Genomic DNA, 25,025 nt, shown 5'->3' on the forward strand with positions numbered 1-25,025 from the left:
TCTGCGGGCAGGGAGGGTCTCAGCCTGCGTACCAGGTGGAGCTGGTAGACAGCTGCCCTGGGCAAACAATTGACCTGCGCCTCCATGGACAGCTCCAGGGTGCATGTGCGAAATCCGCACCTCTCTAGTCAGGCTCGTGGCGGCCTTCAACTGTTCCGCTTCAAGCGGGACATCCCAGAATTACAGAAGCCATTCTGGCTTCCGGCTGAATCCCATGATGCTCCCACAAGAGCACGACCCCAAAAGATGGCAGTTTTTTTGGGGGGAGAGTGTGCTCTTACACGAGTCACCTGGCTCCTGTGATAAGAGTGTGGCCCCTATCCGGGGGACCGCCCTCTTGTGCAAGTCATGTGACTCACACGGGAGCGTATCCCTGAAAGATGCACATCCTATTTTCCTCTGTGGCATATTCTGTGGTGGGGCTAGGAGCCTGACCGCCTATCTGTGCGCTCCTTAGACGGCTCGTCTGCTGTCCTGGGCAGCCGGGAGAGGTGTGCAGGATCCTCTGGGCACCTCTGAGGAGTAATCCAGTCACTGCTGTGGGCCGTCACAACAGCCTTGCAGGGCCCCCTCCCCAGTGGTGCTCAGTAGGGGCCTAAATAACCTCAGTCCTGTATACCTGAAGGAGTGTCTCCACCCCCATTGTTCTGCCGGACACTGAGGTCCAGCTCCGAGGGCCTTCTGGCGGTTCCCTCACTGCGAGAAGTCAAGTTACAGGGAACCAGGCAGAGGGCCTTCTCGGTGGTGGCGCCTTCCCTGTGGAGTGCCCTCCCACCAGATGTCAAAGAGAACAACAACTACCAGACTTTTAGAAGACATCTGAAGGCAGCCCTGTTCAGGGAAGTTTTTAATGTGTGACATTTTAATGTATTTTTAGTCTTTGTTGGAAGCCGCCCAGAGTGGCTGCAGAAACCCAGCCAGATGGAGGGGGGGAAATAAATTATTATTATTATTATTATTATTATTATTATTATTATTATTATTATAAAAATGGAGAGGTTGTTGGGAGGGGAGGGACTTGCAAGAGGAGGGAACAGGAAGGGAGACAGAACGGAAAGTGGCTGGCAGACCGAGGGACCAGAGGAGGAGGAAGAAGAAGAGAAGGAGCAGAACCCATCTTGATGTCCATGGCAGAAGTCACAAATGTGGTGAAAACATTCTTTAAGAAACAGATAAAAGTTCCTGGAAGCTTTAAAGAGGGTTCCAGAGTTTTCTTTAGTGTGTAGTAGTGGCACTTGAGATTTGATTGGTGTCAACCGGAGGTGCAAATAAAGGAAGTTGCAGGGTGCAATTTCCACAAGAGGAAAGCGTGCGCACGAACGCACACACACACACACACACACAGTCAGCACGCACGCTGACAACAAGGTTGGAAGTAAGACAACGTGTGCTGCTGATACTGTGAGTTTTGCTGTGTCAGGATTGTTAATTACTGGACTGAGAGTATACCGTGCTGGAGAGATAGAGAAGGAATGTAAATGGCTTGTATATAATAGGTACAGAAATGCCTGTGTAACCAGTCAAGCAATGAAGAAGCTCTTGACTGTGAATTTGAGTATGACTCCTGTTCTTGTCCTTGCTTCCGGGGAAAACTCTGCTACAAACAGTAAGAAGTGGTTTTGTCGAGGTGCCACCACACAAGCAGGAAAGCGCGGCGGAAGTGTGTGGGCGGTCATAACGAAGGGGACGGAAAGCAAACTTTTTTGGGCTTCTGGTCCATGGTCTCTCCTGCCTCTGGAGGTGCTGACACAGCTCCTTCCCAAGGGTGCAAGGGAGCCTAGGTACGACTCTGGCTCCAAGCAGGGCTGGAGCGAAACCCTGGGCAGCCTCTGCCCGTCAGTGCGGGAAGAACCAAGCTAGACAGGCCCAAAGGTCTGGCTCAGCAGAAGACAGCTCCCTCTGTTTGCTATAAGAGGGGTAGCAGTGGGGGACCAGGCAGCACAGAACCACAGTCCCATCAGATGGGGCCCAAGGGTCATCCATCCCAACCCTTTGCAATGCAGAACTCGCAGGTGAATCTCCGCTGCGCTTCCCAAAGAGGAAACCCAGACACGTGTCTCCATAAAACTCTTTTATTGATAAATAAAGGTTAAAACTCTCTTTCTCGCTTTCCCTGCTCCCTCCCCCAGCCCTGGTGAGGAGGGGGGGGGTCCTCACCTGCTTCCTTTTCTTCTTAGTCGACGACACCACGGAACAAGGCAAGACATCCTCTTTCATCGCTACTAAAGGGAACAAACTCTTGCTGGAGGGCAGCCCCCACCCTTAGGGGATGGGAAAGCAAGTCCAGAGAGGGGGGAACGTGGGGCAGGCTCTTTTCTAACACTGAGGCCTCAGCAGACCAGAGGAGGACACAGGTTGGGGGCAGGGGGGGCGTTGCATATGGCTGTGCCCCAGCAGGGATGTCCGTTTGTCTTTCCTTTCCCTTGGGGGTGGGGGGAGCAGAGCAGACAAGAGCAGCCCCCCATGCTCAGCCGCACCACGATTCCTGACCCATGCAAAGTTGGCGACTGGGGGGGGGAGTGGCAAGGCACCTGCCCCACTGCAGCTCCCGCTGAGAATTGCACGTGCCTTTTTTGGGGGGTCAAAGGTCAGCCTCCCCTCCCTCTTCCCAGCACGCCTACAAGTCTATGGTGTCGCTGCTAACGCTGAGGGCGTCGATTTGGCGGCACACGTCCATGAACTCCTCCTGCAGGAGGGCTGCGTGTGGCCCCCGGGGCCCCGAAGACGATGACACCAGGGATTCTTGGGAGACGGGAGCCTGGGGCCAGCTCTGGCGGCCCGGAGGCGGGGGGCTCCCGCAGGCCGGCGAGACCCGCGGGGGGCTTTTCCCAGGGCTGGAGCTGAGCACGAGAGAGGTGTCGTCCGTGGAGTGTCTGTAGGGGCAGGTGGAGCAGGTGCTGCTGCCGCCCTCGCCGCCCCCCCAAGGCTCCGGGGACGAGGAGGCGGCAGTGGTGGCTCCGCTGGCCCCCTCCCTGCCGGCCCCCCAGGACCGGGCAGGCACCAGCTCCAGGCAGGAGGCCGTGCGGTAGAGCTCGCTCTCTGCAGACCGCTCCCGGGCCAGGCTGAGCGACAGGGTGCTGGAGGGGGCGTAGGGAGACCCCCCGTCCTGGAGGAAGAGCCCCTCGCTGCACAGAGCTTCGTCGATGCTGCGCCGGAGGTCGATGGGCGAGGGGGGCTGGAAATCGGCCGTGGGGTCGCCAGCCTCCACGGCCACGCTCAGCACGGAGACGGCTTTGGCGTCGTCGGCCTCCCCGGCAGGCAGGGCGTAGAGCGGGAGGTAGTCGGACTCGCTGCGGGCGATGGTGTCGCAGACCACCAACTTCTCATGCTGAGACAATGCCCACTGGAAGTTGTTGGGCAGGAGCTGGGCCTTGGCAGCAGCGGGGTCCGCAGAGAGGCAGCAGCAGCGGGCGCAGCAGGGCGGCCCGCCGGCCGGAGAGGAGCAGAAGGTGGCGTAAAGCCCCAGGAAGGCCAAGGGCAGCCCCATGCCCGCCTCGCAGATGCGGCAGGCCAGCTGCAGCCCCCACCAGGGCCAGGGCCCAAAGAGCTGGGGGCGCAGGCCGTAGCCCAGGGCATGCAGGATGGCGTAGGTGTGCAGGCTGGCGCTCAGCAGCCCAAAGAAGGCGGCCGGGAGGGCGGTGTGAGCAGCCTGCCTCCATTGGCGTGTGTCGGCGAAGGGGCAGCGGCAGGCTGGCTGCATGGCGCTCTTGAGGTCGTAGATCTGTGCGGCCTCGGCTCGCGCCCTGCAGTGGAAGATGAGGAAGGAGACGGAGAGCAGGGCAGCCAGGAGGGCGAAGGTGCCCCGCGAAGCCAGGAGCAGGAAGGGCAGCTGGTGGAGGAGGTCGGTGGCCAGAACGGCCCCCGTGGCCACTGAGAAGTGCAGCAGGACCAGGGCGGCCAGCAGGCAGGGGTGGCGCAGGCCGGAGGGCGAGGAGTGCTCCAGGCGGGCGCGGCGCGAAAGCAGCAGCAGGGTGGCGGCCAGGGCCGAGGTCAGGCAGGGCAGTGCCAGGTCGTGGAGCAGCCGCAGGGCAAAGGCGGGCAGCAGCTCGAGGTGCCCGCAGGCGTCGCCCAGGAGGAGGGTGGCTCGCCCGCCGCCCGCCGCCAGCAGCAGCAGCTGCAGCAGTGCCAGGGTCTTGCAGCCGGCAGGGCAGCGGCAAGGGAGGCCCAGCAGGCCCAGCAGGGAGAGGAGGGCCAGAAGGGCAAAAAGGGAGCCTGCCCCATAGACATGAGCCTCCCAGGCCAGGCCCCACTCTGCCAGGGCCACGTCCCAGTCGGCGTGCAGTGGCACGAAGAGGGGCAGGGCCGGCGAGAGCAGCGAGGAGGCCGGGGGTGAGCCGGGGTCGGGCAGCGGTGAACCACAGTCGTTCAGGAGGTCAGGTGGGCAGCCTGGCAGAGCCACGAAAGCCCCTTCGCTGCCGGGAGATGCGGAGAGGCTGCTGGATTCGGAACCTATGGGGGGAGAAGGAGAAAAGGGGGTGGACTGAGAAGTTGGTTTGTTCGCCGGGAGCGAGTCCCTGAAAGCCCCATCTTTGATCCCACCCAAAGGATGGAAGGAAGCTGCCAGACCTGCAAATGTATTATGAGACGGCCTGTTTGTGTTAGTTAAAAGAGTGGATTATATTGGATAATGCATACATCCTGGACTTAGAAGGTCAATGATTTTTAAAACCGGACATCTCCAGTTCCCCTTCAGCAGTGGCGGCAGTGGCAGTCAGCAGCCCAGAGCCAGCCTGGTAGCACAGTTGGCTCTGGCTGGTTTCAAGAGCTGCTCGCTGCTCACTGCCATGGCGCCCACCATTTTTCCTTGCCAGAAGTCCCCATAGGATGTGTTGCGCACAAGACACATCATATGGGGACTTTCGGTGAGGAAAAATGGTGGGTGCCACGGCAGCGAGCAGCTCCTGGAGCCAGCCAGAGCCAACTGCACTACCAGGCTGGCTCCAGGTTTCTGAGGCTGCCACTGCCACGTTTCCCAGGCACAGATTTGCAAATCTGGGGATTGTCCCCGGGAACTGGGAATGTCTGGTAACCCTATATTAACAGTGAATCCGTAAGTGACTATGGGAGGCCAGTTCTGGATCCGCACATCCTTCCACAGTAGGGACATTGGTTTCAGGGTGGGAGTTGATGGCGGTGTGGATTTGCCAAGCGTGCCTTCCTCTTAGCACGTTTCTCCCTTGCGTCCTGAGTTCTAGCGTCTTCAAAGCCCATGACACCTTTGCTAAAGGCTGCTCTCCAATTGGAGCGCTCACAGGCCAGTCAGTATTTATACATTTTTTTTTAGATTTGCCTCGAGAGAGTCTTTAAACCTCTTTTGTTGACCACCAGCATTGTGCTTTCCATTTTTAAGTTTGGAATAGAGTAGTTGCTTTGGCAGATGATCATCAGGCAGTCCAATGAAGTTGATGTTGAAGAATCATCGCTTCCACAGGGGTGATCTTTGCTTCTTCCATACTGATGGCTCGTTTTGAAGATTTGCATTTGAAGAGACCCTTTAAGGGCTCAAAGGGAAGGATTATTGGGAAGGAATTCAGACAGCAAAAAAGGATTCCCATTTAGCTTGAAACATGGGGGTGGGGAGCATGTGGGGGGGGGAGCTATTGCAGGTGGGCAAGGACAACTGGAGAATCAGCCCCTCTGTGGACTGAGTAAATCCATCCCACCTGATCTGGCAGAAGGGGAAGGGGGTGACCCCCTGAATCAATGGTCCTGGGATACTTGTGATATTTGCACAAAGCCTCCTGCAATGCAGCCCTTTTCAAGGGAGCTGAGATGGGAGGTCAGCCAGGAGGTGGGATGCCTTGTCTGGAGCAACAGAGGCCCCGCCGGGTGCTGTTTGCAGAGGCCATGGGCCTCTCCTAAGCACACAGGAAGCCAGAGCAAACACCCCATTCTCAGTTACAGATAGGTAGCCGTGTTGGTCTGCCATAGTCAAAACAAAAAAATTTTTTTCCTTCCAGTAGCACCTTAAAGACCAACTAAGTTAGTTCTTGGTATGAGCTTTCGTGTGCATGCACACGAAAGCTCATACCAAGAACTAACTTAGTTGGTCTTTAAGGTGCTACTGGAAGGAAAAAAAACCCCATTCTCAGTTCTGCTCACTGAGCTCCAGGCTCCTGCTCTTCCTGGACCAACAACAAATATCATCTCTTTAAAATATCTCCCTCCCCATAATAATAATAATATAATAACATTTTATTTATATCCAGCCCTCCCCAGCTGAAGCCGGGCTCAGAGCAGCTAACAACAATAAAAGTAACACAGTTCACATAAAATCACAATCAATTAATTGAAATGCATTCTAAAATCAATTCATTCTAAAATCAATTCAAAATCAAATTAATGGCAACCATCGGGTTAGAGTTCTATGAGGATTACAGAAGGAGAGAGGGGGTCAGACTGTGCCTTGGCCAAAGGCCTGGTGGAACAGCTCTGTCTTGCAGGCCCTGCGGAAAGATGTCAAGTCCCGCAGGGCCCTAGTCTCTTGTGACAGAGCATTCCACCAGATCGGGGCCACAGCCGAAAAAGCCTTGGCTCTGGTTGAGGCCAGTCTAACCTCCCTGTGGCCCAGGACCTCCAAGATGTTTTTGTTTGAAGACCGTAAGTTCCTCTGTGGGACATACTGAGGCATCTGATCAAGACTTGTATTTTAAAATTATATATATATATATATATATATATATATATATATATATATGCAGATGCTTGTGTGTTTTTAATGCCAGGCAGAAGACCAGCTGTCTAAAAGACTTTTGGCAGATGTTTATCTTCCTGGACAAAGGCCCCCCTTGATTTATTTATAGTAGGAGCCAAAATTCTCAAAGTTGTAAAAAGGGAATTACAGGCTGAGAGCAAAGGTTACTAGGTTACTGACCCTACAGAATACAATCAAGCTGCAAAAGCACTAATTAAGAGTTGCTAAATAGTAGGATTCATTGTTTAACAAAATATAATACCATGTGTCTCCCATTAGAGACTTTAGCCACAGGTTAAAGGGCAAGAGCTAATGGGAAAAGCAACTGGCCAGGAAAGGGGGTTGTAAACTGAAGAAGTTTTTACTTAGAAAAGGCCTTTGCTTCTAAAAAATCTATATATGTTATGTATGAAATATATTGGCTTAAATGTAATTATGCAAAGGATTTAGAAAGTAAGAGATGTTAGATTCTTGTGTTAGATTCTTATTTCATAGAATCATAGAATCATAGAGTTGGAAGAGACCACAAGGGCCATCGAGTCCAACCCCCTGCCAAGCAGGAAACACCATCAGAGCACTCCTGACATATGGTTGTCAAGCCTCTGCTTAAAGACCTCCAAAGAAGGAGATCTTTCATTGATGGTGTGTGAGAATGTGAACCCAAGATCTCTGACCTCTGTTTAAGATAAAAATGATAAAAATTTAAAACCATTAGCCATCTGTTTTGGAGGGCAAAAGGGCAAGAAGGGCAAGAGGTGATCTGGTAATTAAGGTGCCTTGTTGAGGCAAATGTAAGACATATGGCTACTTGTTTGCCATTTATAGATAGAAGGAAATATAGCTCTTTGTCTCCCATAAAAGGTAATAGGAAATGGGTGTATCTTTTATGATTGGTTCTAGCAAACAGCCAATAGGAATTTCAACCAGGCTGATTGGACAGAGGCAGCCAAAGGAGGAGCAAGGGGGCTGGGCTGAGGAAATATAAGTGCTGACCATCAGGGCTGGAGTGGGCAGAGCTTTGGTAACCATATACCACTGTGTCTCTCATTTATTTGTCTGACAAATAAATTATTATTTTAATTTCTCTATTGCTGCGTTGAATATTTCATTCCAGCTAAGCGTTAACCACAAGCAGGGTGCTACAATACCAGGAGAGGCGGTCCCGCAAGTATGTGGGTCCTAGGCCGTATAGGGCTTTAAAGGTCAAAACCAGCACCTTAAACCTGATCCTGTACTCCACTGGGAGCCAGTTCAGCTGGTATAGCACCGGGTGAATGTGATCCCGCAGTGAGGACCCCGTAAGGAGTCTCGCCACGGCATTCTGCACCCGCTGGAGTTTCTGGGTCAGTCTCAAGGGCAGCCCCACGTAGAGCGAGTTACAATAATCCAGTCTGGAGGTGACCGTCGTGTGGATCACAGTGGCTAGGTCAGGGCGAGAGAGGTAAGGAGCCAACTGCTTAGCTTGGCGGGGATGAGAAAATGCCGCCTTTGTTATAGCTTTGTTATATTCCAAGAATCATGGGAACTGTAGTCCATCCCTTGCAGGACTTCCACTTCCCAGCAACCTTAGCAAACTACAGCTCCCGGGTTTCTTATTTTTTTAGAAGTCCTTCACACAGGTGTTCCACGGATGGCTATATGAAAAGACACCCTGAGCCAGCAGAGATAGAGAAAGTTGAGAAAGAAAGGAGGACTGTGTAAAATTTGGAGTGAATTTAGTGAGGAAAGATGTCAAGCCTCTGGAGCTTTTCTTGGAAACAGAATGGGAGAAGCATTAAAGGAAGAGCCTTTTTTTCAAAATCAAGATGGAAAACCGTGGCAAATACAACAGGAAATGGAACTGCAGAGAGTCTTGTGTGGACAAAGATGGAAAGATTTATTACTGTTTAATATGGAGGAATGGTTGTTGAAGTTACTGGAGAGAAAAACTACAGTGGACGCTCGGGTTGCGAACATGATCCATGCGGGATGCACGTCCGCAACCTGCAGTGTCCACAACTGCAGTGGCGCATCTGCACACGCGCAAGTTGCGATTCAGCGCTTCTGCGCATGTGCAAAGTGCAATTTAGTGCTTCTGCGCATGTGTGAGTGCCGAAACCTGGAAGTAACTTGTTCCGGTACTTCCGGGTTTCAGCGTGTCCGTATCCCGAAAACGCACAACCTGAAGCGTCTGTAACCTGAGGTATGACTGTATTGCTGACATTCAACAACAACAACAGAACCCCTGTTGGACTTTTTGTGTAAAAAGGGAAATGAATCAATCCATTTGGGTAAATATTGCCTACTAGAAAGTAGATCAGTTGGGTGCCATTCTAGAGTGAATATCTTGAACAGTTTCTGTTATGTTACTGAAAGACGAAAAATCGTTTTTATTTTTCTTCTCTTCTCTTCTGCTATTTTGGGGTTTCCCCTTTGGTGTTTTCTCTTTCTCTCCTTGCTTTTGTTTTTACTTAGAGGAATTTCTCTTACTGTATTATGAAAGGGCTTTAACAAAATATTTTTAATGAAAACAACTCACGGAATATCAGCAACTAAAAACTAAACAGGCATCTATGCTCAGCAAGTACGATAAATTGCTACTCTGTTGTTGTTTAGTCGTGTCCGCCTCTTTGTGACCCCCTGGACCAGAGCACGCCAGGCACTCCTGTCTTCCACTGCCTCCCGCAGTTTGGTCAAACTCATGCTGGTAGCTTCGAGAACACTGTCCTACCATCTCGTCCTCTGTCGTCCCCTTCTCCTTCTGCCCTCCATCTTTCCCAACATCAGGGTCTTTTCCAGGGAGTCTTCTCTTCTCATGAGGTGGCCAAAGTATTGGAGTCTCAGCTTCAGGATCTGTCCTTCCAGTGAGCACTCAGGGCTGATTTCCTTCAGAATGATCTTCTTGCAGTCCATGGGACTCTCAAGAGTCTCCTCCAGCACCAGAATTCAAAAGCATCCATTCTTCGGCGATCAGCCTTCTTGATGGTCCAGCTCTCACTTCCATACATCAGTACTGGGAAAAACATAGCTTTAATTGCTACTCGGTCCTAATCAATAAAAACAGCGGCCAGGCTGCGCTCAGGATGGCTCTGCGCTCCGAGGGCTGTGCGCCGTTCCGTGTTCCGCTTTTATGGATGGTGATGTCACCAGTCGCTGCTGGGCGACCTCGGAACACAACACCTGCTTGAGAACCTGGCTTTCTGCTCCAGTGGCGCCAGCAGGCAGAGATGGACGTCACGACCAAGCCCCACCAAGTCCCTCCAGCGATGGCCGTCTACGCCGAGAAACACAACATCTTCCAGCTCATGCAGAGCCTGATGGAGGACCTCCTGGTGTATCAGCCCGAGGACCCCATCAACTTCATGATCGCCCACCTGAAGAGGGACAACGATGAGGTGCCCAAGATCTTTGTCGTGGGGCCTCCGGCCTCTGGGAAGACGACCATCTCCCGCTGGATCTGCAAGCACCTGAGCGCCACGTACCTCTGTCCCCAGGACCTCATGCGCAGCAAGCTTCTCAAGAGATCCAGCGAGGCCATGGCCTTGCGGGATCAAAAGAAGCAGATCCCCAACGATCTGTGGGCCGCCCTCCTGGAGGAGCGCTTGAACGACGTGGACTGCATCAAGCTGGGCTGGGTGCTGGACGGCTTCCCCGAGACGAGGAGCCAGGCTCTGGTGCTGCAGTCCACGGGCATCGCCCCCCGGCACGTGGTGGTCCTCTCTGCTCCAGACACCGTGCTGATGGAGAGGAACCTGGGCAAGCTGCTGGACCCGCTCACCCAGGAGGTCTACCACACCACCTTCGACTGGCCGATCGACTTTGCCGTCCAGAAGCGCCTGGTGAGGCCGGAGGGCGTTTCGGCACCAGCCACAGCCAGGCGCCTCCTGGAGAGCCACCGCAACCTGCCCGGCATCATCCAGGCGTACGAGGGGTGCCACAAGGCCATCAACGCCGACCAGCCCTGCGTGGACGTCTTTGCCCAAGTCCTGAATTTTGTGCAGAGCCGCCCGCACTCGGACGCCCCCTTCAGCCCCCGAGTGCTGCTCCTAGGTCCACCCGGCTGTGGCAAGAGCTTGCAGGCCGCTCTGCTGGCCCAGAAGTATGGGCTGGTCAACATCTTCTTTGGCGACTTGCTGCGGGAAAAGGTGGCGGCCAAGACGGCGGTGGGCGAGCTCATCAAGCCCTTCTTTGAGAGCGGCTACCCTGTCAGAGACAGCATCGCTCTGAGCGTCCTCAAGGACCGGCTGTCGGAGCAGGACTGCCTGACCAACGGCTGGGTGCTGCACGGCTTCCCCCGCGACGTGGACCAGGCGGACCTCTTCAAGCACACAGGATTTGAGCCCAACCGGGTCTTCTTCCTCAACCTGCCCACCGAGGTGGCCTTGCAGCGCATCTGCCAGCGGGCCACCGACCCCGTCTCGGGGGAGAGGTACCACACCATCTTCAAGCCTCCGGCCGACGAGGACGTGCACCAGCGCCTGCGGCGGAACCCCAGGGACGCTCCCAGCCTGGTGGAGAAGAAGGCAGACATCTACAACCGGCAGGTGACGGAGCTGGAGGACTACTACGAGGAAGCCATCTTCCTGAACGCGGACCAGGACCCCTACACCATTTTCGAGCACATCGAAAGCTTCCTGGTCAAGCCACTGCCTGTCCAGAGGAGGTGAGCGATGCCAGAGGCCGGCAAGTCTTGCACCATGGGAGAGAGCAGCCGGGGAGGCTCAGCGGGGCAGGGGAGAGATCGATATTTGTAGAGTTAAGAGAATAAAAGTATTTTGGCTTCGAGTTGGACCTTGTTTCTGTTTCATTTAAACATGTGTCCCTGGCCTCCTGGGCTCCAGGGTGTTCTTCTCCCTTCTCCTTCTTCGGCAATCCCTCATAGCTGAGTAAGATTGTCTTCCACAAACACGGTTTTAACAATGAGTCCGTAAGGGACTGTGGAGGCCAATTCTGGATCCACACATCCTTCCACAGTGGGGCCAGTGGCGAAGCTGCATGCTCCAGCACCGGGGGCAGAGAGCAGATGGGAGCATGGCTGGTGCACATCCCGGGGGTGTGGCAGGTCACCCACGGGGGTGCGGCATGCATCCTGGGGGCATGGTGCCCAGTGCATGGGGGGTGCGTGGCGCGTGTCTGGGGGGTCGACCGCATTGGTACCCCCATCGCTGATGGTGCTGGGGCGGTGTGCTCCCCTCTCCCCCTTCCTCCGCCAGTGAGTGGGGCACAGGTTTCCAGGCGGGAGTTGATCCTGGTGAGGGTTTGCCAAGCGTGCCTTCCTCTTGGCACGTTTCTCCCTTGCGTCCTGAGTTCAAGTGTCTTCAAAGCCCATGACACCTTTGGTAAAGGCTGTTCTCCAACTGGAGCTCTCGCAGGCCAGTGTTTCCCAGTTGTCGGTGTTTATACTACATATTTTTAGATTTGCCTTGAGAGAGTCTTTAAACCTCTTTTGTTGACCACCAGCATTACGCTTTCCATTTTTAAGTTCGGAATAGAGTAGTTGCTTTGGAAGACAATCATCAGGCATCCGCACAACACGACCAGTCCAACGAAGTTGATGTTGAAGAATCATCGCTTCGACACGGGTGATCTTTGCTTCTTCCACTACACTGGCATTAGTTCGCCTATCCTCCCAAGTGATGTGTAAAATTTTTCAGAGACACGTCTTGTAGTGATCCGCTCTAAAGTTCACATCAGTTAAACTATGGAACTCCCTCCAGCAGGAGGCAGCGATGGCCACCAAACTGGATGGCTTGAAAAGGGGATTAGAAAGATTCTGGCTGTGAGTCAGATTTTGGCTCTGCTCTGCTCTCCACAGCCGGAGGGGTCAGTGCTTCTGAAAACCATTTCAGGAGGGGAGAGTTGCTCTCCTGCTCGGATCCTGCTTGTGGGTTTCCCACAGGCAACAATTCATCCACTGGGGGAAGAGGATGCTGGACTAGGTGGGCCATTGGCCTGATCCAGCAGGCTTTACATAGGTTCTTAACCCCTGGGCCAGCCCTTGTCCTGCAGCTATCCTGGCCACGGATCGACCAAGCACCTGCGAGCCCCTCCATCCTTTGGAGCCTGGAGCTCAGGTGAGCATCTTGGGACCAACTCTCCCTCCCATCTTCCCTCGCCTGCCTCTCTGACACTCTCACCTTGCTCTGGGGTCGGGTAGGAGCCCCCAGGTTGCTCCCCGGCGCTGCCTGTGACGTTCCACTCGGGAGGCTCAGGTGGCAGCGTGGATCCAAATAGCCCTGAGGAGAGAAGTGGAGAATTGAGAGGGGTTCGGGGGCACTGCTCCCCTCTCTCTGTCCCGCCACGAGGCCATCAGGCACCTAGACCAATGCCAGACCCTCCCAGGCAGATTAGAACTGAAATAAAAAATTTAAGGTCTTATATATAAAAGATAAATGTTTACAACTGCATATATAAACCACATGTCTGAAACCCCACAGAAAAAGTCCTGGAACCATTTTGTCCCTCCCAAATATTTCTCTGCAAGGTTGAAGGAAAATGGAAAAGCCTCCCCATTGTCTTTTCGTTCACAAATCCTCTCTTAAGGGTATGTCTGTGTTTGAATAGGGTGAGCCTGTGACCTGGCTCAGGAACTAAGTATTTGTCATTACAAAGGACTGGCCAGGCTCCCCAGGGTATCCAGTCAAGTAAGCATTAACAGGTAACCTGCCAGACAGGAGGTAAACAATGCACTCAGATTTCTGTTGTAGACCACCTTTTCTGTGATGTAGGTATGATGTTTCTGGGGGTGGTCTTGGACTCCAGGGCGGGCAATTTAAAATGTCTATATAAGGGGGGGGCACACATTTGTTCTGGGTTCTCCTCCTTCTCCTGTGTGTGAAGGGGGCACCCTGTTGCAACAGTTCAATAAAGATCAGGCTTACGAGCTGCTTTGCTTCTCAATATTCTCTGGTTGGCCTCTGTTCTTTTCTCCGACCGATGGAGAACCTACAAAGGACCCTAAAAGGGCTCTTGTGTCTCCCATAAGGGAATTAGGGCAGATTTTTGTTTAATACAGAACTGTGGTGTTGGAAGGGACCCCCAAGACTCATCTAGTCCAACCCGCTACAATGCAGGAACCATGGCTGAAGAATCCCTAAGGAATCCCCTTTGTCCGGCCACGGAGGAGATGCTTCTCTACTCTGCCTGGCTCCATCGCGAGAGAGGTCTTGCTTCTTGCCCGCTGCGCCATGGCAGGCCTGGGCAAAGATGGCTGTGCCACACAGCTGAGCTGGAGAGGGAGCAGCGGCTTCAGATAGAGCCCGGCATGGCCAACGGCTGTCGAGGGCTCCTAGCCAAGATGGCCAAGCTGTGCCCTCCTCAGCTGGAGGCTGCAACGACCAGCTGCTGCAAACCACTGGAAGATGCCAGTCAATATCTGCCCTGCTTTTGTTTCCCTGGGATCTTCCAGGGTTCAGCGTCATTCTGTGCCAACTCAATGGAGGCTGCTTGCTGTCCTGCCAACCTCCCTCTTGGAACCCAGCCAGCCCCCACCTGCCCTGCCCCCTTTGCCGCCAGTCCAGAGGGTGGCACGGCCTGAGGAGGAGGAAGATATAATGGCTTGGCTCTGCTCTGGTGCCCCCTACTGTTGGCCTCCCAGCCTCCCAGCCTACCCCTCCCAAGGTGTAACAATGGAAATCCCCTGGGTTGCAAAAACAGACAAGCTCTAAACAATCACAGGGCTAAAACGCGGCTAATAAGAATATTAGTAACAAGTATATTTCACAATTTTTAAACAGAAATTTCAACTGAAAGGCTTGTTTGCTTCTGTGATATCATTTGACTACTTGTTTTAATTTGGTGCATGCAATTGCTTGAATTGTACTATTTGTGACTCCATCATAGTTTAGAGGTCCTGGGCCCTAAGGAAGTTAGATTATCCTCCACCAGGACCTTCTTAGTGATGGCTCCAACCTGGTGGAATGCTCTGTCTCATGAGACCAGAGCCCTGCAGGATTTCACTTCCTTCCGCAGGGCCTGTACGACAGAGCTATTCCGCCTGGCTTTCAATTTGAACTTAGCCTGATCTTTTATTCCCCTTCCTTCCCTCCTCCCCTTTTTATGAAGATTCCCCGCTCTGGGATCCCACAGCTAATTCTCCCCCGGTCTCCTCGCTGGCCCAAGTAGGACTAATTTAGCCAGCTAGCCCTGGTGATCATCTCATGTTTATTGGATGGATTTCCCCCCTAAATTGATTTTTGAATTCTGAATTTATTGTTATCCAGGTCTTATACTGTATTTTATGCTGTTTTTTGTTGCATCAATTAAATGTTTTAAATTTGTTGTTAGCCGCCCTGAGCCCGGTTTTCTGAACCGGGAAGGGCGGGGTATAAATACAATTTTATTATTATTATTATTATTATTATTATTATTATTAATCATAGATTTCCTGTTTAAAAATTGTGAAATATACTTGTTACTAGTATTCCTACTACCCCTCCCAAGGGGCACCAGCCACCCATAAGAAGAGCCCGCAGGATCAGGCCAAGGGCCCATCTAGTCCAGAGACCTGCTCTCCCAGTGGCTGGCCAGATTTCCCAATGGGGAATCTGCAAATGGGATCCGAGCGGAGCAGCAACTCTCTCCAGCTCCGAGCGACCGAGAGGCAGAGCTACTGCAAGCCTCTTTTGCCCCATGAATTTCTCCAACCCTCTCTTAAAGCCTTCCAAATGGGTTGGCCGTCACTGCAGCGGGGAGTTCCACAGTTCAACTCTGGAGGAACTCAGCGGGGAGGAAGAAGATGGGGCGAAGCTAGGAGGAGGCACCTCTTCCTAGTCATGGGCTCCAGCGCCCCCTACTATTGGTCTCCCTCCCTCCCCGTGCAACAGATACTCACCCGTTCCCCCCAGTTTGCTGGCAATCTCCGAAATCCCGACATGGAGCCCAGGGAGCAGCGGGTACCGCCTGGCAGTGCCGCTGCTGCTGTTGGGTGCCACGCCACCCTCCTTGCCCAGCCCGGCCGTCAGGTCAATGTCGATCTTGAACTCCAGCTCCTTGCTGTCTTCCCCCACGGGGGCAGCCAAGGCCTTCTCCGTCAGCCTGGGCCAGAGCGTCAGCGGGTGCTGAGGGGTGGGTCCGGGGCCCGGGAGGTTGGGGTCAGCGGGTGCCGGGGGGCCACCCCAAGCCCACCCCCCCGGCCCAGGGGGGAGCTCCTCAGCAGGGATGCTAGCCTGCCACCCGGAGCCCCCCAGGGCCTCTGCCCAGAAGCGACTGGCGCCCGGCGCCTGGGAGTGGGTGGGGGCAGCTGGCTGGGCGGGGGGCTTTGTGCTGGCCGGCCCCTCGCCCGCCCGGCCCTTGCCTCGCACCTTGATCTTGAAGTTGAGCCCCAGGTTCAGGGACAGACCAGGGGCTTCGCTGTGGGTGGGCAGCAGGGTGGGGGTCACCGGTGGGGGGGTGGGGGACGTGCCGGGGGCCTGGAGCCCATGGCTGGAGTTGTTGTCGCTGAGCCCCGCCAGCTGGCGGGGGCCAGGACGCGTCCCGGAGCCCAGAGGGGGCAGGCAGAGGAGGAGCAGGAACCTCCACATTGGCCTCCGTCGCAGGTTCTGTCTGCCGGCCTCTTGCAGATGAAACCTGGAGAACAGAGAGGAGAGAAAGAGGGTCAGCAGGACGGGGAGAGGGAGGGAAGACGTCGAAAGAGGGGGCTGGATCTGGCCGATGGGCCAACGAGGCTGGCATCACAGTGGGCAGCCACAGACGGGGTGGAGGAAGGTGGGTGCGGTTTGCCCTGGGTGTCACCTCTGAGGTGTGCGAAGAAATGCTGTGTGGCACTTAACGTCTGGGAGAGACACTGTGGCTTTGGTGTGCGCAAAAGGCTTTGGCTGCCAAAAGGTCCCCCTCAGCTGTAAGGTGGCCGGCAGACTCCTCGTCGCGAGGTGCATGATCCCTGCAAGAAAAGCTCCACAACTCTGGTTCCCCTCCAAAAAATATGAAATAAAATCAAACCATTTTTGCAGGCAAAAATAAAACAAAAATTTCAATGTGTATGGGGGAGACAATAAATTTCCCACACCGGGTACCACCTGACCTTGCTACGCCACTGGCCACAGAGGAGGGGTTAGGGGCATAGCTGCCAACTTTTCCCTTTTCTTGCAAGGAATCTTATTCGGAATAAGGGAATTTCCCTTTAAAAAAGGAAAATGTTGACAGCTATGGTTAGGGGACAGCAACCGCTTTGCCCACTCTAGGCACCAAGTAAGAGGGCGAAGCAAGGATTGCTTGGGGCATCGTGCAGCGTGCTGCTGAAATCTGAAACCCCAAAGTCCACCACTGGCAACCAGTTCGCTTGCCCCGGGTGCCAAGGCGAGCGGGGGACGGGGGGGGAGGTGCTGCAGGGCTCCGCAATGATGATTGATTAATTAATTAACTTTGAATACTACCCTCCATCCATAGGCTCCAGGGTGGTTTGCAACATAAAATCATTTATTATTATTATTATTATTATTATTATTATTATTATTAATAATAATAATAATAGTATTTATACCCCAGCCACTCTGGGCAGCTCCCAACAGAATACAGTAGTACCTTGCGTTAAGTACTTAATTTGTTCTGGAGGTCTGTTCTTAACCTGAAACTGTTCTTAACCTGAAGCACCACTTTAGCTAATGGGGCCTCCCGCTGCTGCCACACCGCTGCCGCACGATTTCTGTTCTCATCCTGAAGCAAAGTTCTTAACCTGAGGTACTATTTCTGGGTTAGTGAAGTCTGTAACCTGAAGCGTATGTAACCCAAGGTACCACTGTACATTGGTACCTGGGTTTATGAACTCAATCCATTCCAGAAGTCCGTTCTTAAACCAAAACTGTTCTTAAACCGAGGTGCACTTTCCCTAATGATGCCTCCCGCCACCAGTGCCCTTCCACCATTCGGATTTTGTTCTTACACCGAGGTAAAGTTCTCAAACCGGGACACTACTTCCAGTTTTGCGGAGCTCGTAAACAGAATTGTTCATAAACAGGACTGTTCTTAAACCAAGGTACCACTGTATTAAAAACACGATAAAACGTCAAACATTAAAAACTTCCCTAAACCGCAAAATTCATAATAGAAATAAAAACAAAAGCAAACCAAGAGTCCCCCATACACACCCAGCACATTTAAAAGGGCATCAGACGTCCATCAGCCAGCGGCCTGGTTGGAGATGAAGGTTTTCACCAGGTGCCTAAAGGTGTTTGAGGAGGGCGCCAGGTGATCCTTCCTGGGGAGAGTCGGGAGGGGGAATCTCTCTAGAGCAGGGGTAGGGAAACTAAGGCCTGGGGGCCAGATCCTGCCCAATCACCTTCTCAATCTGACCTGCGGACGGTCCAGGAATCAGCGTGTTTTTACATGAGTAGAATGCGTCCTTTTATTTAAAATGCATCTCTGGGTTATTTGTGGGGCATAGGAATTCGTTCTTTTTCTTTTTTCTTTTTTCTACCTCTCTTTTAAATCAGAACCAGTGAAGGCGGTGAAGGTCCTGTGTGAGTGTCTGGAAGCGGTTGGAGGATGGATGGCGGCTAACAGATTGAGGTTGAATCCTGACAAGACAGAAGTACTGTTTTTGGGGGACAGGGAGTGGGTGGGTGTGGAGGACTCCCTGGTCCTGAATGGGGTAACTGTGCCCCTGAAGGACCAGGTGCGCAGCCTGGGAGTCATTTTGGACTCACAGCTGTCCATGGAGGCACAGGTCAAATCTGTGTCCAGGGCAGCTGTTTACCAGCTCCATCTGGTACGTAGGCTGAGACCCTATCTGCCTGCGGACTGTCTCGCCAGAGTGGTGCATGCTCTGGTTATCTCCCGCTTGGACTACTGCAATGCACTCTACGTGGGGCTACCTTTGAAGGTGACTCAGAAACTACAACTAATCCAGAATGCGGCAGCTAGACTGGTGACTGGGGGCGGCCGCCGAGACCATATAACACCGGTCTTGAAAGACCTACATTGGCTCCCAGTACGTTTCCGAGCACAATTCAAAGTGTTGGTGCTGACCTTTAAAGCCCTAAACGGCCTCGGTCCAGTATACCTGAAGGAGCGTCTCCACCCCCATCATTCTGCCCGGATGCTGAGGTCCAGCGCCGAGGGCCTTCTGGCGGTTCCCTCATTGCGAGAAGCAAAGCTACAGGGAACCAGGCAGAGGGCCTTCTTGGTAGTGGCGCCCGCCCTGTGGAACGCCCTTCCTGCAGATGTCAAAGCGATAAACAACTACCTGACATTCAGAAGACATCTTAAGGCAGCTCTGTTCAGGGAAGTTTTTAACGTGTGATATTTTACTGTATTTTTGGTTTTTATGGAAGCCGCCTAGAGTGGCTGGGGAGGCCCAGCCAGATGGGCGGGGTATAAATAATAAATTATTATTATTATTATTATTTTCAAAATATAATCTGGCCGGTCCCCTGCTGAAAAAGTTTTCTGACCCCTGCTCTAGAGCACCGCAACTCCCTCTCCCTGACCCTGCAGTCTGGTCTGATCCTTACCACCTCCCCACATGTACCTGTGCTCTCTTTGGCTGTTTCTGTGGGATGATTTGGGGGTTTCCCATGCCCATGCCTGGCCAGCTCCCCCATTTGCCCTCCCGGCCACCCTCGGAGGCCACAGGCAGAGAGAAAAGCAAACCCCCACCTCCGTCCCCCTTCGCCACCAGTCCTTGGGCCAGATAATCCCTAGCAAGCAAAGCGAGTCTAGCGGAATCTGGAAGGAGGTCAGACTAGACTTGCCTGCAATTAAGGGAAGGGTTGTGGGGAGATAAGAGCAAGCAATAAACAAACAGGGTCATTAGGCGCCCCCAGCTATTGCAGAAAAGGACTCCTTGACCCTCAGTAAACTTATGGAAAATTTTGGGCAGAATTCCCTATGGGGTGGGGCTATGGCTCCCCTTTTGGGAACTGCAGCTCTGCCATCACTTGTCACAGATACGCACATGAAGGCAGCAGGAAGAACCCCCCACTTTCTGGGCTTCTCTCCTAGATCCGTGTTTCTGAAACTTGGGACTCCAGATGCTTTTGGACTGCAATTCCCATCACCCCGGCGCCTGGTCCTGCTAGCTAGAGATGGTGGGAGTTGTAGTCCGAAAAACAGCAGGAGGCTTGGGTTTGGCAAAGCCTGTCCTAGAGGGACACACAGTATCAGACCCGACCCCCCCCCATGCATTCATTCCTCACGGGCCAGAGAATCATGGAAGGGACCTCTGGGTGTCATCTAGTCAAACCCCCCTGCGATGCTGAGATCACAGCTCACAAATCCCAGACAGAGAGTCAAGAGGTCATCTCCTTTTCAAAAGACCTACATTGGCTCCCAGTACGTTTCCGAGCACAATTCAAAGTGTTGGTGCTGACCTTGAAAGGCCTAAATGGCCTCGGTCCAGTATATCTGAAGGAGCATCTCCACCCCCATCATTCAGCCCAGACACCGAGGTCCAGCTCCGAGGGCCTTCTGGCGGTTCCCTCCCTGTGAGAAGCAAGGTTACAGGGAACCAGACAGAGGGCCTTCTCAGTAGTGGCACCTGCCCTGTGGAACGCCCTCCCACCAGATGTCAAAGAGAACAACAACTACCAGACTTCTAGAAGACATCTGAAGGCAGCCCTGTTTAGGGAAGCTTTTAATGTTTGATGCATTGTTGTTGTTGAGTCGTTTAGTCATGTCCGCCTCTTTGTGACCCCCTGGATCAGAGCATGCCAGGCCCTCCTGTCTTCCACTGCCTCCCGCAGTTTGGTCAAACTCATGCTGGTCCCTTCGAGAACACTGTCCCACCATCTCATCCTCCGTTGTCCCCTTCTCCTTGGGCCCTCCATCTCCATCTTTCCCGACATCAGGGTCTTTTCCAGGGAGTCTTCTCTTCTCGTGAGGTAGCCAAGGTCTTGGAGCCTCAGCTTTGACGCATTACTGTATTTTAATATTTTGTTGGAAACCACCCAGAATGGCTGAGGAAGCCCAGCCAGATGGGCGGGGTATAAATAATAAATAATTGTTGTTGTTGTTGTTTGTTGTTGTTGCGATGCTCCCCAGAGAGTTGGCCCTGAAACATCTCGCCCTAATTCAATAGGCAAAGTGGTTGGAACTTCCTGGATAGCTCGGTTGGTTAGAGTGTGATGCCAATAACAAGCAAGGTTGCAGTTCATGTGACGCTCTCTTTATGAAGCCGGGTGGTCCTCAACACCCACCTACCCACCCCCACCCCTTGCCAGCCCCTCCCAGGGAACCCCATCTCTTTGGGAACCCCTGACCTAGGGAATGGTGAGCTCCATTAGTCTAACTCAGAGTAAGGCAGCTTTCTGTTTCCAACAAGCCAGAGTTGTGTCATTTGCTTCTGGGGCAGGTCGCACGGCACCCCCAACCCCCATCACCACACAGCCTGGTGACCAAGTTAGAAAGTGGATCCCGCCAGGCGCCCAGCTCCCTCCGAGCTCAGTCGGGGAGAAGCGTCCCGTGCAATCGATGTGACAAGAGGACGAGGAGACGCGGGAGGTGACGGTTTCCGCTCCAGCGGCCCAGTTGGAGCAGGGACGTGAGGAGTGGTCCCTCCAGCGAGACGGGATCATGCACGAGCGCACAGCACACGCAGCCAAGAAGAAACTACCCTCCTGCCACTCTCCGGCGAGAGCGGGAGTGTGGCGGGTCGTCACTGTCACCGAGACTGAGCTGAGCTGGCGGTTGGAGTGCACTGGGAGGGAAGCAGGAAGACAAGGCAAAGTCACCAAGTCTCGCCCCGTCTTGCACAGGCTGCTCCTCTGAGGCCGGCCAAACTGCCTCGCTTCTCTCCGGAAAACCCTGCCTTATAGTGAGCCAGACCAGTGGTCCATCTAGTTCAGTATTGCCTGCTCAGACTGGCAGCGACTCTCCTGGGTTTCAGGCAAGCACACAACCCCGCCTTAACTGGAGAAGGAAGAGTGAGCCACCTGCGTCCAAAGAGGGGCTCTGCCTCTTCCTCAGGGGAACTTGGTGTTTAAAAATCCCAAAAGCCTGAACGATGGAACGTTCCTCGACTATAGGCTTATCCACACTTATCTTCCTTCTACGCCAGAGCTTTAAAATGCAGTGCTCTTTCTTTCCTCTGGAGCCTTCCCTGCAGAAACCTGCTCTTTAAAGCAGAATCGGAACAAATGGCAATCCATGGGCAAACCAAATTGCCATACAGTGGTACCTCGGGTTACATACACTTCAGGTTACAGACTCCGCTAACCCAGAAATAGTGCTTCAGGTTAAGAACTTTGCTTCAGGATAAGAACAGAAATCGGGATTCGGCGGCGCAGCGGCAGCAGGAGGCCCCATTAGTTAAAGTGGTGCTTCAGGTTAAGAACAGTTTCAGGTTAAGAACGGACCTCCAGAACGAATTAAGTACTTAACCCAAGGTACCACTGTATATATATTTTTTGCGATTCTACTTTAAACAGCTGGGTTTTTTCCAAAAGAGAAAGAGCAAGTGGATACAGAGCTTTAAACCTCTTATTGAAGAAGCCATGCTTTTGGAGGAAACTAGGGAACTTGCTCCCAAAGGTGGCAAGAGGAGGGGGGGAGGAGAGGGCGATCGATGGCTCCCAGGCACCATGGCTCGGCTCTGCCTCCGTGGTCAGAGGCAGTGAGGCTTCTGAGTGCCAGTTGCTGGAAGCCACAAAGAGGTGGACTTAAGGGAGAGCAACCAGTTTGAAACCCCAAGGTCTGCCACTGCCACAGGAGGCTGGAATCCTGTTTGCGGATTTCCAACAAGAACAACAGCAGCAGCAGCAGCAGCAACAACACCCCGCCCATCTGGCTGGGTTTCCCTAGCCACCCTGGGTGGCTTACAACATATATCTAAACATAATAAAACATCAAACATTAAAAACTTCCCGACACAGGGCTGCCTTCAGATGTCTTCTAAAAGTTATATACAGTGGTACCTCTATTTATAGGGACGTGAGTGGCGCTGTGGGTTAAACCACAGAGCCCAGGACTTGCCGATCAGAAGGTCGGCGGTTCAAATCCCCGCAATGACGGGGTGAGCTGCCGTTGCTCAGTCCCTGCTCCTGCCTACCTAGCAGTTCGAAAGCACGTCAAAGTGCAAGTAGATAAATAGGTACCACTCCGGCGGGAAGGTAAACGGCGTTTCCGTGCGCTGCTCTGGTTTGCCAGAAGCAGCTTAGTCCTACTGGCCACATGACCCAGAAGCTGTACGCCAGCTCCCTCGGCCAATAAAGTGAGATGAGTGCCGCAACCCCAGAGTCGGTCATGACTGGACCTAATGGTCAGGGGTCCCTTTACCTTTACCTCTACCTATGGACGTGATCTGTTCCGGGGTGCCATTTGCACCCTGAAAAGTCCGTAAATTGAGTGCCACTTCTGCATGTGACACAATAGAGCGCTCCTGCGCATGCGCTAAGTGCACAGAACGCTTCTGTACATGTGCGTGTGGCGAAACCCAGAAGTATACACTTCTGGGTTTGCTATGTTCGCAACCCAAAAATCTGCTACAGGAACCTAACGCAACTAGAGGTATGACTGTAAGTTTTTTTATCTCCTTGGCATCTGGTGGGAGGGCGTTCCACAGGGCGGGTGCCACCACCGAGAAGGCCCTCTGCCTGGTTCCTGTAACCTCACTTCTTGCAGGGAGTGAACCACCAGAAGGCCCTTGGAGCTGGACCTCAGTGTCCGGGCAGAACGATGGGGGTGGAGATGTTCCTTCAGGAGTGTCTTTTTGGCCGCCGTGAGGACAGAATGCTGGACTGGATGGGCCAATGGCCTGATCCAGCAGGCTCTTCTGAGGCTCTTTGTGGTATTCTGCCACCAGCTGACCTGCCCATCCTTGCCTCTTTGAAGAAGCACGGCAGAGTTCAGCCCTGGGCACTTGTGCCCTGAGAAGCTCTCTATCCGCAGTGTCGCATCAGCGCAGCCGCGACGCCCTTCCTGAAACCGGCTCGGCAGGGATGTGAAGAGACAGGGCCGAATGCAGGCTGGCACCTCGACGGCACCCTTCCCCGAGGGGGCCGGTCGGCCGACAGGTGTAGAAGCAGGACATCAATCGGGCTGACAGTCCTCTGCCGAGCGCAGCAGTTCCTTGCAGAGCGGGTGGAGGCCTCACGCGGACGACACAGTCTGGACGTGCCGTGGTGGGGGCTGGGGAGGAGGGGGACACACACGGCTGCTGCGGTGCTGGGTCTGGCAAGCACTGCAAGGACCCGCCCTTCCCAATCCATGGCACCCATTCTGCAGCCCCCGTTTGACGCACCGTCAGCCGGCACCCAGAGAGCAACCCAGCGCTTTTTGCTCAGGTGCCTGAATGAGCCCAAAGCTATGGGTACGGGGGCACACATGGGTGCAAGAGGGGGCCCAGAATCATCGGGGGCCAGTGCTGGATTTGTTGTTGTTGTTGAGTCGTTTAGTCGTGTCTGCCTCTTCGTGACCCCCTGGACCAGAGCACACCAGGCACTCCTGTCTTCCACTGCCTCCCGCAGTTTGGTCAAACTCATGCTGCTAGCTTCGAGAACACTGTCCCACCATCTCGTCCTCTGCTGTCCCCTTCTCCTTGTGCACTCCATCTTTCCCAACATCAGGGTCTTTTCCAGGGAGTCTTCTCTTCTCATGAGGTGGCCAAAGTCTTGGAGCCTCAGCTTCAGGATCTGTCCTTCCAGTGAGCACTCAGGGCTGATTTCCTTCAGAATGGAGAGGTTTGATCTTCTTGCAGTCCATGGGACTCTCAAGAGTCTCCTCCAGCACCATAATTCAAAAGCATCCGTTCTTCGGCGATCAGCCTTCTTGATGGTCCAGCTCTCACTTCCATACATCACTACTGGGAAAACCACAGCTTTAACTATGCGGACCTTTGTTGGCAAGGTGATGTCTCTGCTTTTTAAGATGCTGATTTAAGTGCTAGATTTACGTATAAGCTAAACAAGCTCTAGCTTAGGGCCCCACTCTCTTGGGGGCCCCAAAAAAATTTAAAGGGAAAAAACTGGATGTACATTTCCAAAATATAAGATAACAAACAAATAAAATAAAACCTACATACAGCAACCGTGTTTTGTGTTGTGTCGGCTCCTCGGATGTGATTCTTGGGCCCCGCCTGCTAGCCTGCTCCCTCAAATATCCCTGGTTTGATCCTTTCTATATAGAGGGTGCCTACATTCTAAATGGACTGGTTGCATGACAACATGTGCAAATGGCTTGAGATATGTACAGTGGTATCTTGGGTTACAGACGCTTCAGGTTACAGACGCTTCAGGTTACAGACTCCGCTAACCCAGAAATAGTGCTTCAGGTTAAGAACTTTGCTTCAGGACGAGAACAGAAATCGCGCGGCGGCAGCGCAGCGGCAGCAGGAGGCCCCATTAGCTAAAGTGGTGCTTCAGGTTAAGAACAGTTTCGGGTTAAGAAGAGACCTCCAGAACGAATTAAGTTCTTAACCCGA

At 53.3% G+C, this 25,025-nt stretch overlaps 2 protein-coding genes across 2 annotated transcripts in view; one reads left to right on the forward strand and one right to left on the reverse strand.

The window, feature by feature from the left end:
- Positions 1 to 2,058: 2,058 nt before the first annotated feature.
- Positions 2,059 to 25,025, reverse strand: part of PRRT4 (proline rich transmembrane protein 4) — a gene marked incomplete at its 5' end in the record, with an annotated part of 31,444 nt that continues 8,477 nt past the window's right edge. Inside the window, 3 exons of the mRNA XM_083572621.1 lie at positions 2,059 to 4,449; positions 12,811 to 12,909; positions 15,507 to 16,240. Of these exons, the coding sequence (XP_083428747.1) occupies positions 2,618 to 4,449; positions 12,811 to 12,909; positions 15,507 to 16,240 (2,665 nt within the window). The 3' untranslated portion in view covers positions 2,059 to 2,617. The remainder of the gene's footprint in view (positions 4,450 to 12,810; positions 12,910 to 15,506; positions 16,241 to 25,025) is intronic.
- LOC310742985 (adenylate kinase 8-like) lies at positions 9,827 to 11,458 on the forward strand. Its single transcript, XM_083572985.1, has one exon. The coding sequence runs from the start codon at positions 9,901 to 9,903 to the stop codon at positions 11,338 to 11,340; it is 1,440 nt and encodes a 479-aa protein (XP_083429111.1). The 5' UTR covers positions 9,827 to 9,900; the 3' UTR covers positions 11,341 to 11,458.

Source organism: Podarcis filfolensis (assembly GCF_964270895.1).
Source record: "Podarcis filfolensis genome assembly, chromosome: 10".
NCBI lineage: Eukaryota > Metazoa > Chordata > Lepidosauria > Squamata > Lacertidae > Podarcis > Podarcis filfolensis.

Bases quoted from the DNA above. Each gene is read 5' to 3' on its own strand.
- LOC310742985 (XM_083572985.1), top strand. From the start codon at position 9,901: ATGGACGTCACGACCAAGCCCCACCAAGTCCCTCCAGCGATGGCCGTC.